The sequence below is a fragment of the Sceloporus undulatus genome, chromosome 6 (genome assembly GCF_019175285.1).
Source record: "Sceloporus undulatus isolate JIND9_A2432 ecotype Alabama chromosome 6, SceUnd_v1.1, whole genome shotgun sequence".
Lineage (NCBI taxonomy): Eukaryota > Metazoa > Chordata > Lepidosauria > Squamata > Phrynosomatidae > Sceloporus > Sceloporus undulatus.
The window spans coordinates 149,003,757-149,020,647 of record NC_056527.1 but is presented as its reverse complement, the minus strand read 5'-3'; the positions used below and the strand labels follow the sequence as shown (position 1 = coordinate 149,020,647).

Below are 16,891 nucleotides of genomic sequence, written 5' to 3'. Positions count from 1 at the left end.
GTGCTACATCCAGATTACACAGTGTCAAAGGAGCACCCAAAAGCCGTGGCACCAGCAGCTATGGCGCCCTTTCCACGGTGTGAAAAGGGCAGATCGAGGATGTAGCATGTAGTTACCATGGCCCCAATCCACTTCTAAAAGGGGCGTCCTGTCAAGCCCCTAACTGGTTTTTAATTTTGCATAAGCTTTCATGGATATAACTGTTAGCACCTTTAAGACTAACTGGTTTTTATTTTTGCATGAGCTTTTGTGGATATAAACCCACTAAGACTTCTACTGTAGATCCCTTTTGCATGTACTGCTGTCAGGCCTGGTGTCCCCCATCCTATATCTGCTCATTTCATTTTTACTCCCAAGTATAGTATCCTACGTTTCTCCCTGTTGAAGTTCATTTTGTTAGTTTTAGCCCAGCTTTCTAATTTGTTAAGGTTATTTTGATCACGCTAGTGGGTTTTTTTTTCCACATGTGGGTGAGATGTAGAAGGAATCTGGCATGGGCGTTATTGGGGAAAATGTAACTTGTTAGGTCTCTGTCCTCTTACCTTCCAGCAAGTCTCTTGCCAGACCTGGTTCTGCCCCCGTGGACCGAACAAAGTCTGACAGGACAGCATCCATATCAAGAGTCATGGGATCATGTAGAGGTGCTGCTGGAGAGGCAGCGGTGGCAGGATTTGGCGACAGGCTACAAGGCGTCCATCTGTGGAGAGAAAAACAAAGCAACTCTGTAGAGAAAGTTGAGGACATACGTTCAGTCAGCTTTCTAAATACCTTCAGTTTTAAATATTGCAAAATATTGAGTTTCTGGAAGCTCTGCATAGCTACCATGGTGACTTGGGCTGTGTCTACAGTGAAGAAATAATGCATCTTGACACCACTTTAAGTGCCATGGCTCCATCCTACAGAATCCTGGAATTTGTAGTTTGGGGAAGCACCAGCCTTCTTGGGCAGAGAAGGCTAAAGGCCTTGTAAACCAAGAAATCCCACAATTCCCCAGCATGGAGCTACAGCACTTAAAGGGTTGTTAACTGCATTATTTTGACAGTGTAGATGCACCCACAGTCAAACAGGTCTGGGATAAAAATGCAACCTTAGCGTGCTTTTGCAAGGCTGACAAGCAATATAAAACATTCTGAACAACCACAAAGCAATACATCAGTGGTATTCTTGGAATTTTAGTCGTATCAGTAGTCGCATCACCTTTTTATTGCCAAAATTGCACTTTATGTAAAACAACAACAGGCCTTTGCTCACAGTTTTCCATCATCATTTCTATTATTATTTTATTTGGCTCATCCATGCCTGGATGTTCCGCTTTCAGTGGTATCGAAGATTTCTTCCTTCTCCTCCTCCTCCTCTGAAATTTGATGTTCACAACCACTCTCCTCCATCAAAGGAGAACTACTGCTACTACAAATAGTACAACATTCCTCAAAAGGTTGGTGCAGCTTTTCGTAGTCTCCTTCAAAAGCCACTGGTGCTGATGATGGCCCTTTTGTTGGAGAGGTAAGGTTCACCATTGTCAGACTTTGATAGAGCTGCATCAGAGAATCTCTTTTGATTATAAAAATCACAACAACAAGAATAAGAATGAGGAATATTACTCCCAGTGCAATTCCCAGACTGATACTTCTCATATTGAAAAAGTGAGCTGACTATCCACATTGGCTAGGATGATCTGGAGGGACACATCTCAACATAGAACACTTTGTCTCATTGTTGCATCACAAGCAAGGTCAGAAGCAACCTGACAACGTGTCACAACTGTAATAGCAATGACTTACACATCCATGTACTTCTATACCAAAGAGTAGTTCAGCTACCTAGGGTGTGTCTACTTTTTGTTGTTGTTGTGTGCCTTCTAGTGGTTCATGACTTATAGCAACCTTAAGCCAAACTTATCACAGGGTTTGCCTGGCAAGATTTGTCCAGGGGAAGTTTGCCATTGCCTTCTCCTGAGGCTGAGAGAGTGTGACTTGCCCAACGTCTTCCAGTGGGTTTCCCATAGCTGAGTTGGAATTCGAACCCTGGTCTCCAGAGTCATAGTCCAATACACTACACTGGCTCCAGGACACAGTTGGATGCTTAATCTGGGGCCGCACACCTATCCAAACACCGCTACTACCACCACCACTAATAATAAAATAGGATATGGTCTTGAACGGCACAATTTGTAGGAAACTAAAACAGGTCAAGGGGGTCAACGGTCCCAGTATTCCAATATGTTCGGAAAGAAAAGTACAGTTGGGCTGCCATTAACCATGGATCCTTTATCCATGGACTCAAGCATCCATGGATTGAAAATATTTTTAAATATATATAAATTCCAAAAAGCAAACCTTGATCTTGCCATTTTATGTAAGGGACACCATTTTACTACAACATTGTATTTAATAGGACTTGAGCATCCACAGATTTAGGGGGATCCTGGAACCAAACCAAGGACTCGCAGTCTCCCTTATCCAATTGATTGGGGCCAGGAGTGTCCCATATTATCAATTTTGGAGGATTTTGGAATTTTTGCATTTGCTTACCTTGGAGATGGGGCCCAATTCTAAACACAACATTCATTTGTGTTTCATATACACCATATAAACCAGTGGTTCTCAAACTTTGGCCTTCCAAATGTTTTAGACTTATGCTCCCAGAATTCCTGACTCTTGACCAAGCTGGCTAAGGCTCCTGGGAGTTGAACCCCGCCAAAAAAGCATCTGGAGATTCAAAGTTTGGGAATCACTGATATACACCTTATATGCATAGCCTAAAGGCAATTTTATGCAATATTTTGAATAGTTTTGAGCATGAAACGAAATTTGTGTACACCGAACCATCAAAAACTCAAGGTGTTCCCTATCTCAGCCATCCATGAAAAAAGCATTGGGTTTTGGAGTATTTTGGATTTTGGAATTCTGGATAATGTCGGCTCAACCTGTAATAACAATTTCCCAATACAACAAATTGGTAAGAATATAACATGAGTCCTACTGGACCGGAATATCTATTACAGAACCATAATTTTGCCAATGGCCAAGCAGATACTTTTACAAAGTCCATCTATATCTACTTCTGTCGATTCCACTGGATTGCATTGCATTGTAAGCAAGCACAAACCTATATATTTACCAAGAAGGGTGTCAAATTAAAAAGAATACTTCAGGCACGCTACAATATTGAATATATCCAGTTAGGCATACAGTGGTACCCCGGGATACGAAATACCCAGGTTACGAAATTTCCGGGATACGAAAAAATCCCATAGGAAATAACTGTTCCGGGTTACGAATGTTTTTTCGGGTTACGAAAAAATTTTTTGGTGCTTTTCGGCGCTATTTCACACGAAATCACGGCTTTTCCCCATTAGTGCCTATGGGTTTTCGGCTTGCGAAGGCTTTTCGGGTTACGAAAGCGGCCGCGGAACGAATTAATTTCGTAACCCGAGGGAGCACTGTATTTGATTCAGAGGTCTTTCTCAAGAGGTAGGAAATCCAGTTTCCTGTGCACAATGGTGGGGCTGTTCTCAGCTTCAGCGATGCAATGTGCATTCAGCAACTTCATGCCAGCTGTCTGTATAACCCAGTTGCCGAGAAAAGCAACAACCACACCAGTATGTGACAGTGACTCATTGGCACAGGAACTCATCCGTAGGTAGCTAATGGAACCTACACTCCTAAGCTGTGGAAATGCAAATACAAACTTGTTTTTGTAAAGATAAGGGAATGTACGTTACACACGTGGGCCTCAACCCTATTGTTAAGTCTCAATTAGAGCAGGCCCACTGAGTAATGAGATAGACTCACGCGACATAATTTTCTGTATCTTGATCAGGAAACATGGGTCCAAAAGCTCAGGAAACACTTGCAGTACTAAAATTCGGGGATGGCCCTTGTGGTCTCTTCCAGCTCTAGGATTGTATGATATCAGCATAGATACAAATCCAATCAATCAATCAATCAATCAATCAATGCGTTATACCCAGTCTAAAAATAATTTAGACTTTTCATCTTTGGAGGTCTTTAAACCGACGTTGGATAGGCATATTTCAGGGATGCTTTGGTTGTGTTTTCCTCCATGGCAGAATGGACTGTTTGGGACCCTTTCCAACTGTAATTTCTGATTCACATACCCATAAGAAGGTTCCCTGCAAGCAGTTACTTATTAAAACATACACAGGAGCAACGTTTCCTGACTTCTAGACTGGTGGAAAGTGGGGTTTGGGATTGTGGGACCTAGCAGTGTTGTCGGACTGCATCCCAAGCCAACATAGCCAATCGCAAAGAGTCCTGGGACTTGCAGTTCAGCAACACATAGATGGCTACAGGATTCCCAATCATCTGTTATTTTCTAATTCACGTACCCATAAGAAGGCTCCCTGGAAGCAGTTACTTATAAAATATACCCAGGACCAATGTTCCAGATTGCAATCTTCCAGATTGTGTGTGTACAAGTCGCCCGTCGATTTATGATGACCCCCATGAATTTCATAGGGTTTTCTTAGGTAAGGAACAATCAGCGGTGGTGTTGCCAGTTCTTTCCCCTGAAATAGAGCCTAAGAGCACCTGAGATTCATTGTCAGTCTCCCATTCATGTATCAGCCACAGGTGACTCTGATTAGCTTCCAAGATCAGACAGGATCTGTTGCTTTTAGGTTGGGTGCATGGGCCTTCAAGTCACAGGTTGACTTATGGTGAGCTCACAAATTTCACAGGGTTTTCTTAGGCAAACTCTAAGGTGTTTTTGCCAGTTCCTTCCTCTGAATAGAGTCTAGAGCACCTGGTATCCATTGGTAGTCTCCCTTCCAAATACTAACCAGAGCTGATCCTGTTTAGCTTCCAAGTTCAGATGGAATCAGATCCCTTCTGGGTATTTAGGCCTTACTTCTATGCGCATGTGACTTCAGGTCACCTATTGACGTACAGTGGTACCTCGGGATACGAATTACCCAGGTTACGAATTTTTCGGGATACGAATAAATCCCATAGGGATTTATTGTTTCGGGTTACGAAGGTTTTTTCGGGTTACGAAAAAACCCTGGCGCTGTTTAAATGGAGCCGCGGCAGAGCCGCGGCTTTTTTTCCCATTAGCGCCTATGGCAATTCGGGTTACGAAGGTTTTTCGGGTTACGAAATTAGCCGCGGAACGAATTAATTTCGTAACCCGAGGCACCACTGTATATCAACCCCACAAATTTCAGAGGATTTTCTTAGGCAAGGAATGCTCAGAGGTGGTTTTACCAGTTCCTTCTTTTGAAATGCAGCTCATAGCAGCTAGCATTCCTTGGCATCCCATCCAAATACTAACCAGAGGTGACTCTGCTCAGCTTCCAAGATTGAACAGGATCCGGTGTCTTTAGGGTTAAATGCAAACAATTCAGAGACTTCCATTGAGTGAGACCTATGAGGAACGAGTGACTCTACTTCACTGGCCAACAGGTGGCAATTGCTATTTCAACTTAGAAATGCAAACCATACATTGTGCAGAGCAATTTCCTGGCCATTATGCGTGGAACAGAACAAAACTGGCGGGGGGAAAAACACACTAAACGCTGTATCTTGGAACGAAACTGAAAAGACGTAACAAAAGCTAGTTTGCCAGCCTTTTATTTTAAGAGAACAGAACCTGTGACCAGGGAAGACGGCAATGTGGTCACTGCATTTTGAAGCATCTATTCTTCAAAACATGTTGAAGCTCCGGCGTCTGATTATCGCTGTTGATTTCTCTTCCCAGCTTTAAGAACATGGGGTCTCGGCAGAAGCTATTTGGCTCCTCGCTGGGGAGCAGACTCTCTTTGTCTGGATTTATGTGCCTCTGTGATTTGTAGCCACACATAGTAGAAAGACTTCCAGCTGCGCACGGCTCCGCTTGCTATCACAATAGATAGCGAGGGAAGAGAGGGGAGGGAAACGCTGCCCGGGACCAAGATGGTAAAATTAAATAGGAAAACAAATCAATTTAAAAAAGCAATTTATGAAGTTCAATGCAGCATCTGATTATCTTTCCGGCAAAATAAAGATAATGCAATCTTCCCCAAGGGACAGTCTTTAAAGCATTCAGTTACATAAAAAATTGCAATTGAATTTTTTATTTTTAATCATCGTCTTGCGGTATTGCGGGAGTCTTTCGACTTCGAATCTCAGTCTTAAATCTTTTGGGAGATTGCAGGTGTGCTTATCTGTTATCTGCATGCCACATTCACTCTTTTCCTTGGTATGTGCTGATTTAATCCTAGTCGGACAGCTATATGCAAAGAGTGAACAGGTCCTTATAGATCCAAAAATGTTCCAAAAGTGACTCCCCAAAAGAATGTTTCCATACCTTTCTATTGACTCTGGTTGAGGCTTCCTTGGAAGAACAAATAGCAACTTCTGAGGGGCATTTCTCTTCAGGACTGAGTCTGGGAGACGCTGGACTTTATCACATGTGGGTTTCAAACCACAATTTTAGTAAGAGAAAAGTATCTTTGGCAGTTCCTATTGAACAATGTTGCCTCCAACCCATTGCTGCTGTGCCTCCAAAGCGTTGTTAGGGGGCATCCTTTCATTGGCAAGAAAACCCATTAATAAGCAGTCAATCATGCTGCCACCCCATTACTCCACAGGCTTGATTTGTTGCTTCCATGCCAATCCGAATATTCCATAATATCGATATTCCATATTCCATAGTCTAGAGGTGACCGACTAAAAGGTCTTTTTTGTGACAATTGCCAGTCTTGTCCTGGCTGGTTGATGTCAATGTTCCCCAGAGGACCTCAGTGCGCTACTTTGGGCGAAGTAGTTTGAGAAATAATTTAAGCTTCCCATGGATTCTGTTTCTTAGGAGTTTATTACATGAAGCAGATCGGGAGTTTATCTCGCGAATATCCCAGAAAAATCGTGTAATTATGCAATACAATTTCACACGATGTCACACAAAACCCGCCATTAAAGTGGACACAAAGAAGCATCAGCACGCATCCTTTTACTTTGAGGATTTCGGTGACAATGCATTTCCAGTATCACTTTATTTGCGCCATTGCGTGTGATAGTCATTCGCGCAATTACTTGCCATTTCCATTTCATTTGCGGGATGCTTTAAATGTGCTTTAATCACTCTTTAATGCTGAAATCAGCCTCAGTGTGATAAACTCCTGTGTTTACAATCACAGAATCTTAGAACTGGAAGGGATCACAAAGGCCATTGTGTTTTTCAGCATTGGGGCTATCAAAAATACTGTGATGTGTCCCTACTCTGAAAAGAAATGGGATCATAAAACAAATGTGAAATAAGTTAATAAACAAATGGTCCAATGGTCAAACTAAAAACCCAGGAGAAAAGATGGACACTCCAATACATTTCACATTGCCAATGATTCATTGAGTATTGCTGCACATTTCCAGTGCGACCAACAAAGAGAAGGTCTAAAATACTTTCTCATAAGGTTTGTGACCACACTTGTAGCGAGGGCCACATCTCAATCTCCTGCTACGATCTATACATCAGATCTTTTTTCGTTTAAAAACAAACAGCAGCGCATGCCAATTCTCTCGTGTGGATAGGGCTGCTGGCTGTTGACCCAAGAATAGTTAGAAAGAAGATTGAAGCTGCCTTTAAGTGGTTTCTCTGACTTACTTTCAATAGACTGTTAGCAACGCTTTGGTGGGCCATGCGTCAGATGGACCTTATAGCGCTCGTTTTTGGTAAAGAAGACGGTTCATTTTTATCGCAGGAGCTTGCATCAGATGGACGTTGGAGTAACTTGGGACCCCTGAGAAATCTGCAAGAAAACAGAAAGTCTGTTAGAATAAAAATCTTCACAACAGGCATTTGCATTTGCCCAGGTTTTTGTTTTGTTTTCTCAGTTGGTGGCCAAGTTCATACGTTTGCTGAATACTTCTATTTTGCACTCAACTGTGCCAATGTGGTTTATTTACAGCTATATTACATATACTGATTTTTATTAGGTACTCAGTCATATTTTCCTGATGAACCTATCTTTGTTAAAATGCCTCGTTGGCTTGCAAGATGCTTACAGAACTCTGAGTAAGACCAAGGCTTAAAATTGTACCTTGCCACCAACAACCCCTTGATCGAATCAATGAATTATTCCTTTCATTTGTCCATTGTGCTGAAATTAAGGAGGGGGGACCCTTTCAATATTTTTTAATGTGTCCTCAAGCATCCCATTGCCTAAGACCTTTGCTGTCCTTTTCCCTTCCAAGAAACCAACGCACCCTGAGCTCTGGGTGCGAGTCTCATCTGCAGCGGCTTCTAAGAATAAAAGAACTTTAGAAGGATCCATCCCATCTCCTTATTTGCAGCAAGGACAGGCTGCCAAGGAGAGGCGTTTCTTGAATGGGAATGGCAAACATGCCGATACTCAATGGACCCCTTGGTCATGCTCATGATGGAGAACATTTTGGAATTCTTCCTGGACAGGAGGTTGAAATGTAGGACGTGTCCTGGAAAAGGAGGACGTCTGTTCACTCCAGGGGAGTAGAACCTTCCTGTATAATCTCTGGCCTCATTCGCACTACCTTTTAAACTGGATCGGGCTTGAACCGAATTGCTGAAGCTATTCGGAGAGGGGGCCATGTGCTAGACTCATGTCTTTTTGATGCTGATTTTTTCCGCGTCTTTTTGGATAAATCATTTCCGCGCAAGTGTGAACCAGATGCGGATCAGAATCTATTTAAATTTGCCCTTCATCCGGCTGGAGTGGGTCCATTTTGAATTGATGCATTCATCAATGTGAACCACAAGTGGGTTATTTTATTTTATTTTGCAGCAAGAAAATGCAACTGGGGCAAATGTAGTGGGAACCACACTCTGCTGCTGAACAGATCCATCGATTCGGATTGCAAAGCGATTTATTTGTAAGTGGGAATGGGTCCTCCAGATCCTGAAAACAAAGGAACCTAGTAGTAGCGCAAGCTTTCATTGCGCCGTGTGGCTGAGACAAAGGACTGAACAGAAACAATTAGCCAAAGGGGAAGAAAAGTGGAGGATTTTAAATGCTCTGTGCACTCAACCCCATCCATCCATCCACTGCAGAGAGACGGCACACAACCGCTAAATAGCTAAAAGCTTTCATTCCCTGTGAAGTACTGCAGGGAAACATTTGCAGGATAATGCACCTTGCATCAAAATGGGAGCTGCAAAACCTTCCCTTGCATCGCTCACACACGTGACAGGCATCTTTCTCTGGGAACCAGTGCGGCTTTGGTGATTTGGTGATACCACTTTGCAAAGGTAATTAAATAGAGAGCAATGGGATTAAACCTTCACTTCTAAACCGCCATCACTGTGTTTGACATTTAGGAATGGGTGGGCGGCAGAGACCAAATGGAGGAGAATGAGGAACAAGGCAGGAGTTCTCTAAATATGAAAGGATCAGATGAAGGGCTTAGGGTACTGCTCAGAAGCACTTTCTTTCAAATTATACATAAGATACCTTATTTACAAAGGTGTCACTGATGGGAAGTTGAAGGCTTTCATGGTCGGCATAGTTTTTTCATCTCTGAAGATGCCAGCCACAGATGCCAGCAAAACGTCAGGAATAAACTCTTCTAGAACATGGCCACATAGCCCAAAAAAACCACAAAAAGCTATCAATGATGGGTTTTTGTTTTATTTCAGTTATTCCGCACAGTCCAGAAGAGTCCCAGAACTCCAAAGCAATGAGACTGTGGCCCGGTACAGACCGCCAGTTTGGGGAGGCCTGGGGCCAATTCTAGGGTTCCGGAGCATGCAGCATCCACACATTCCAGAACCCTAGCATGTATGGATGGTGCCATCTTTACGTGCCACCGTCCATATGGGGCACGCATGCATGACGCAAACGCGGCACTGCGTCCACACCTCTGGGTGCCACACTTACGTCATGGATGTGCAACAGGTACAGTCATGGCATGTGGAGTGCACTTTTCACAGGTTCTTTTTACTCCGGACGGACGCCACACAGTTTGGCTGCTGCCAAAGTTAAAACAAAGTTAAAACAGGAGTCTCTAGTCTGCCATTTTAGGGCGGTCTGTTGAGCCCCATAGTAGTCAAAGCAGTGTTCTCTAAATATGGAAGGATCAAGGTGCTGGATATTACTATTACTATTATTATTATTATTAACTGTTTTTGCTTACCCTAAAGGCTGGTGCTTCCAGGACAGATTGTGCTCTTGTCTTTCACCAGGAAATGGTTCATACACACACACACACACACACACACTTTAACTATATATATACATCACTTACATTGACCCTTGGGGTTTTCTAGCCCATTTTTTGACTAAAATTGTGTATGTGTTTGTCATTACTATTTTTAACATTTATTCATAGAGCGCCATAAAGTTTGCACAGCGCTTTAGATTGCAAGGGTCAAATAAAATAAGCGACGTACAGTCTAAAGCAACAACATTACATGATTAAATATATCTCTAAAATCATACTCTGTTGTTAACGCTCTTTGGTGGAAAGGACGTTATAAATAAACGTTGTTGTTGTTAATATTATTATTATTGTTGTTATTATTTGAAGATAAAAGAGCGGATTTGATTATTTCTTTGCTCTCCTTCTGTTGAAACGACTCCCATTCGATGACCCATTTTGTTCTTTCAGTACCAGAAAGACTGAGCGGTGGACAATGTTTGGATATTGTTGCAAAAATGGGAATGTCTGGTCGCCAGAAATAGAATGAAATTGCTATTGATTGAAAAACAAGCCTTTGGGGGAGAGAACATGTGCGAATGGGAGAGAAAGAGAGACTTAATCTCTATTGAACAGTTTGAGATAAAGAAGAAATATTATTAATTATCATTACAGGCCGAGTTTCCCGTATGTGAAATGCTGGGCACCAGAAGTGTTTCAAATTTCAGTTTTATTTTGGGGGTTGGAATATTTGAATATACATAATGAGATGCCTTGGAGATGGGACCCAAATCTCAACACAAAATTCATTTCTGTTTCAGATTCACCTTCTCCAAAGAACCTGATTTTAAATTGTATTGTGCACGGAACAAAGTTTCTTTTCATGCAAAAGATAAGAGAGATTTCGGAACCTCTTGTAACTGATGGCAAAGAGCCATTGCCAGAATGGTTTAAAATGATAAACTAATTGAATTTCAGGGGCGTCTTTCGTTCCTAAATATATTCAGGCGCAGTTGAAAACAAGTCAACCTGGATGTCTCTCTGAAATTTCGGTGAATGCTAATGGAAATATAAATGCTGAGGGAATTCCCAAATGTTTGAAGAACAGAAAGAATTCCCTACTTATAGAGACAAGTGTTGAAAATGGCATTTCAGCTGACCATCAACATTTGCAGTTGCATGGCTTTCAGCTGGCACATCTACACTGTAGAAATAATGCAGTTTGGTACCACTTTAATTACCATGGCTCCATCCTACAGGATCCTGGGATTTGTAGTTTGGTGATGCACCAGCGCTCTTTTGGCAAGGAAGGCTAAAGACCTTGTAAAACTACAGATCCCAGGATTCGATAGGATGGAGCTGCAGCACTTAAAAGTGGTGTCCAACTGCATTATTCCTAAGTGTGGATGCACTTGGTGTCTCAAAATGCATCAAATTTATTGGGGATGAGCAGTATAGCTATACACACACACACACAATATACAACTATTGTTATATCATATCTCATAGTTTAGGGCCATGTGCAAATTCTAAGGACTTTATCAGATGGGAGGCAAGCATCATTAAATCAGCATTAAATCCTATCAATGTCGCTCAATGGGTTGATTTTTGCACGATGTTGCCATTATCCCACCGTTATTCCATGAATACAGCCACAAAATACGAATATCCCATGAATAAAGTGCCAAAATTGTGCCGCTTTTTATTCATGGGATTTTCCTGTGAATAAAAAGTGGTGTGGTTTTGCCACTTTATTCACGTAATAATAGCAACGTCGCATGATGGGATATAAAAATCAACCCGTTATTGCCCAATATTGATGGGATTTAATGCCGATTTAATGACGCTTGCCTCCCGTGTGATAAAGTCCTAAGTAAGATTATACTACACCACACTACAGTGTAAAAGGTAAAGGTTTTTCTTTGACACGAATGTCTAGTTGTAACCGACTTATTCTCCATCAGTGTTTAATCCTTTGACCTCACTTGTGCAGATTCAGACAGGCAAATAACACCAACATTTTCATCTTTCAAATACAAGCATCATGAATTTTTCACTCTTGCTGTAAATATGGGTTGATATCCCCATGCAATGATCTTTTCCTGACCATTTTATCCAAATATTGGGGAAGATCAGTATCAACTGGAGATTGTTACCTATCCAGACTTCACAGCAAAATGGGCACGTTTGAGACTTTTAAACATGTCAACTTTTCTTTCCATTCACATTGCAACATCGCCTGTCTGTAACTTTGCACTTAGACTAATAATACATGCACTTCTTCTCAGGCTTTTGGCAAATCTAATTTGGCTTCACTTAAGACCATTAAAATTCTGCTCAGGTTATCCATTCCCTTTGTCCTCTTTCTCTCTTCCTCCTAGACTTGCCTTTGCTTCTTTCACCCAAAGCACACTTCCAATCCAGTCCATCCTTCTTTCGACATTTTCGGACGTGACACTTGGACCAGCTTTTGCTTGAATCGAGCTTCTTAATATGAACCATAAAATCTATATTGCTTTAAAAAGGCTCAATCGCATTACAGGCTGAGTCTCTCTTATGCAAAATGTTGGACAGCTTTGGATTTTAAATTTGTTTAATATTTTATTTTTGGGGATTTTGGATTGTTTGCATCTATCTAATGGAGATGGGACCCAAGTCTAAACATGGAAGTCATTTATGTTCCATTGACACTTATACGCATAAGCCTAAAGCAAATTTTAAATACAATTATGTACAATTGTATATACAATTTCCAAAGTTTGGGAACATTGGACCATCTCAGCCGCCCAGGGAGACAACTGTCCCCAAATCGAAAATGGTCCGCATGGCTGAACACGAAATTCATTTATGTTTCCTATACACCTTAATACACATAATCTGAAGGTAATATTATGTATTAATAAATTTGTGCAGGAGACAAAGTTTATGTACGTTGAACCATCAGAAAGCAACTATCTCAGCTATCTATGCGGACAATTTTGGATTTTGGAACATTTTGGATCCTGGAATTCTGGATAAGGGAAACTCAACCTGTATTTTTATCCTGTGGCTTCTACTATCTGTTCTCAAGAGCATATGGAAACTGAGTTTTAATTTACTGTACTATTAATATTTTGTTGGAAGTCTCCTTGAACCCACAGGAATGTCCAAGTAAATAGATGCATTGGGAAAAAGTGCAGCCATAACTGAGTTTAAGTTATACATTGAATGCATTAATGTTCAGTTTGTTATCTATTCTGTATCTTTAAAATGGGCTTAACTAGAAACACTAAGGGAACATATTGCATTGTTAGCTTTTGTATCGCCTTTCATTTCCAGAACCACTAATATCTGAGACTGGTATTACAGGATGGAGAAATAATACCAAGAGACCAGAGATAAACAGCAACTAATACATCAACTAAAAGCTCCACCTAGGAAACTATACACACACACACACACACACACACACACACTGTTAAATTATTAAATTAAATTATTGTCCTACGCATTGTAATATAAATATTGTGTAGAGATACAGCTTAATAATATGCGTATTTTATGTAATGATTGTGTTTTAACTAGATTCTAACCCACTTTGAGCAGTAAGGAGAGGTGGAAAGAAAGAAATAAAATTATTATTATTATTATTATTATTAATCTGGAATGAAATGAAAGCGATGAGGAACGTATCGGTAAAACAGTATTATAAAAGTAGCAGCAAAAATCTGGGCTCATTGAACCAGTTCTCCTAAATATTCCAAATATTCCATTTTAAACAACTAACCAAATCAGCAAAGAAATCTTAACAGCAGTTTTTCGAATGCATGCTACAATTAAACATTTTAGTGTTTGGTTTCCAACACTGTGCCTTCATTGCTTGTCTTCAACCCAAATTGAACTCAGTAAGTACCTGGGGAAAGTCTAGTTTATCCAAATATTATACTGAATGCTAACCTCCTCCTTCCAAATTCAGTGCATGGCAACGGCAAAAGGGCACTCTCCATTACCTATAAAAGCGATAGTGATTGCGCCGCACATGACGGAGGCACTGCCATTTTAAAAAAAGGTGGCCATTGCTATGGTAACTGTAGCCTATAATTCAACTTAACAGTACATTAATGGCGCACACACACAAAAACACTGCAAGCGGGATCAATTTTCCATCGTCGCACAGGGCTACGATTTATCAAACGGAGCAGATAAATGTTTAAAAATATCCTTCAGCAATGTGCGTCTATATCTTAAATATCGGCTCCGTGTCAGACAAAAGGCCAGCATGGTGTCGTGATTTGAGTGTAGGACTATAAGTCTGGAGTTCTGGGTTCGAATCCTCGCTCAGCCTTGGGAACCCATTGGACACGTCACTCTCTCTCAGCTTCAGAGAAAGGCAATGGCAAAACCTTTGGTGAATGAATCTTTCCAAGAAAACCCCAAGAATGAACATTTCCAAGGGTTGCTCCATCCTTCCAACCCTTTCTGTTCTCCTGAGCAATTCCCGCTGGCTTTGTTGGTTTGGTCCGCTTGCCGTCCAGCCTCAAAATGCATTGCAATCTTCTTTTCGGTGCAAGAGTATAAAGCTAGTACAGGGGAAAGTCCGAAACAAAGTAGGGCACTGGCAAAGGAAATGCAGAATTATTAATGTGCATGCAATACAAAATTTGGAGTTTGTCTATCTGGGCACACAAAAGGAACAAAATGTTGGGTTTAGGAACTCAACCTGTTTGCGGTTTTGAGTATTTAAGTGTTGGGAGCAATAGATTATGGAGAGCGCTCACCTGGAGGAATGGAAAGGTTTAGATGTCCATGGATTGGGATGACAAACTGGATTATAATCCACACATCCATAATATGCCATAATCCATAATATATCTTAATGCTGCATAGAGGTCAAAAACATACTGCAGAAATAATCCAGTTTGAGGCCACTTTGGTCCAAAACACACTGCAGAAATAATCCAGATTGACACCACTTTGACTGTCCTGGCTCAGTGCAACGGAATTCTGGGAACTGACATTTTGTGAGACATTTTAGCCTTCGCTTTCAGAGAGCTCTGGTGCCGAACTAAACTACAATTCCCAGGATTCCATAGTACTGAGCCAAGGCAGCTAAAGTGGTCTCAAACTGGATTATTTCTGCAGTGTGCTTTGATGACCACAGTCATCATATATACTACAATACAAGTACATCTTATTCTGCATCTACACTTCAGGGTTAATGCAGTTTGGCACTGCTTTAATAACTGTCACGGCTGCATCCTATGGAATCCTGGGATTTGTAGTTTATTGTTGTGGCTCCAGAGAGAAGGCTAAACGTCTCCCAAAAGGACAGTTGCAAGAATTCCCTTGCACTGAGCCAGGACAGTTAAAGTGGTGTCAATCTGGATTATTTCTGCTGTGTGTTTTGGACCAAAGTGGCCTCAAACTGGATTATTTCTGCTGTGTGTTTTTGACATATATGCAGCATTATGATATATTATGGATTATGGAATATTATGGATGTGTGGATTAGTCATGTGTTTGCATGCATTGCTGCAACCAATGAAACACTAATATATATCCAGTTTGTCATCCCAATCCATGGACATCTAAACCTTTCCATTCCCCACAAAACTACAAATCCCAGGAGTCCATTGCATGGAGCCACGGCAGTTAAAGCGGTGTCAAATTTTGCATCCGTCCTGCAGCGTAGATGCATCCTTGCTTTATTTTGTGCTCACATTTCTATTTCATTTCATTTGAAGATGACTTCCCAGCAGCGCTCCAGAATGAAGACAGTCAACCTATTTCATTACTGGAGGTAGTTACTCATAGTCATCTCTCGCTGAGCTACAGCAGGTCAGGGAACCATTTCCAATCATTCATTACACGCCAGTGTCATAGTTCATTTCAACGTACTGGAAATAACGCACAGGGCGTCGTTGTTTTTTCCGGGAAGAGAGATAAGATTAAAAATACACTTTTGCTAAAAGAGATACAGCTCAGCCTCAGCGTTAAATGAAAGCAGAGAGATACAGATGTTGAGATGACATTTTTCTGCATCCGCTACAAAGATTTGCGCAGCGCATGACAGCTTGCCAGAGACTCAGCATCTCCCCCATCATTGCATTAATCTCTTCTTGGGCAAACTAAGCCTTCGAGGCTCAAAAAATCTCATCTTGATGGATGCTAGCTGTCCTTTGATTTGAAGGTGATACCAAAAAATACATCCCTTCCATCCTCCATCTGAGTAAGAATCTCAAAAGGGAAGCATCTGTCCTTTCCTTCTTTTCGGTCAGGCATAGAAAAATAAGGTTTCACATGGTTAGTCCCTGGAAGGTGCTAAATTACCTACACACACACGCACACACACACACACATATATATTGACATGGGTCCAATTAAAAACTTATATATTTGACATGTGTTTGCATGAATTCTGCAATCAATGAAAAACATATATATATGGCGTGTGTTTGTATGAATTACTGCACCCAATGAAAAACTTATATATATATATGACATATTTTTGCATGAATTGCTGTGACCAATGGAAATACACACACACACACATATATATTTGACATGTGTTTGCGTGAATTCTGCAATCAATGAAAAACACACACACACACACACACACACATATATATATATAATATGGCATGTGTTTGCATGAATTGCTGCAACCAATGAAACATGTGTGTGTGTGTGTGTATTTGACATGTGTTTGCATGAATTGCTGCACCCAATGAAAAACTTAAATATATGACATATTTTTGCATGAATTGCTGTGACCAATGGAAATACACACACACACACACACA

General features: G+C 41.1%; 1 protein-coding gene across 2 annotated transcripts in view; it reads right to left on the bottom strand.

Annotated features, from left to right (window-relative positions):
* OTUD7A (OTU deubiquitinase 7A) overlaps window positions 1-16,891 on the bottom strand; it is a 69,628-nt gene that overhangs the window by 30,330 nt on the left and 22,407 nt on the right. For both annotated transcript variants that reach the window (XM_042476989.1, XM_042476990.1), the window contains exons 2-3: window positions 7,603-7,747; window positions 543-697 (exon numbers count right to left, since the gene is read on the bottom strand). In XM_042476989.1, coding sequence (XP_042332923.1) covers window positions 543-627 — 85 coding nt within the window. In that variant the 5' untranslated portion in view covers window positions 628-697; window positions 7,603-7,747. The remainder of the gene's footprint in view (window positions 1-542; window positions 698-7,602; window positions 7,748-16,891) is intronic.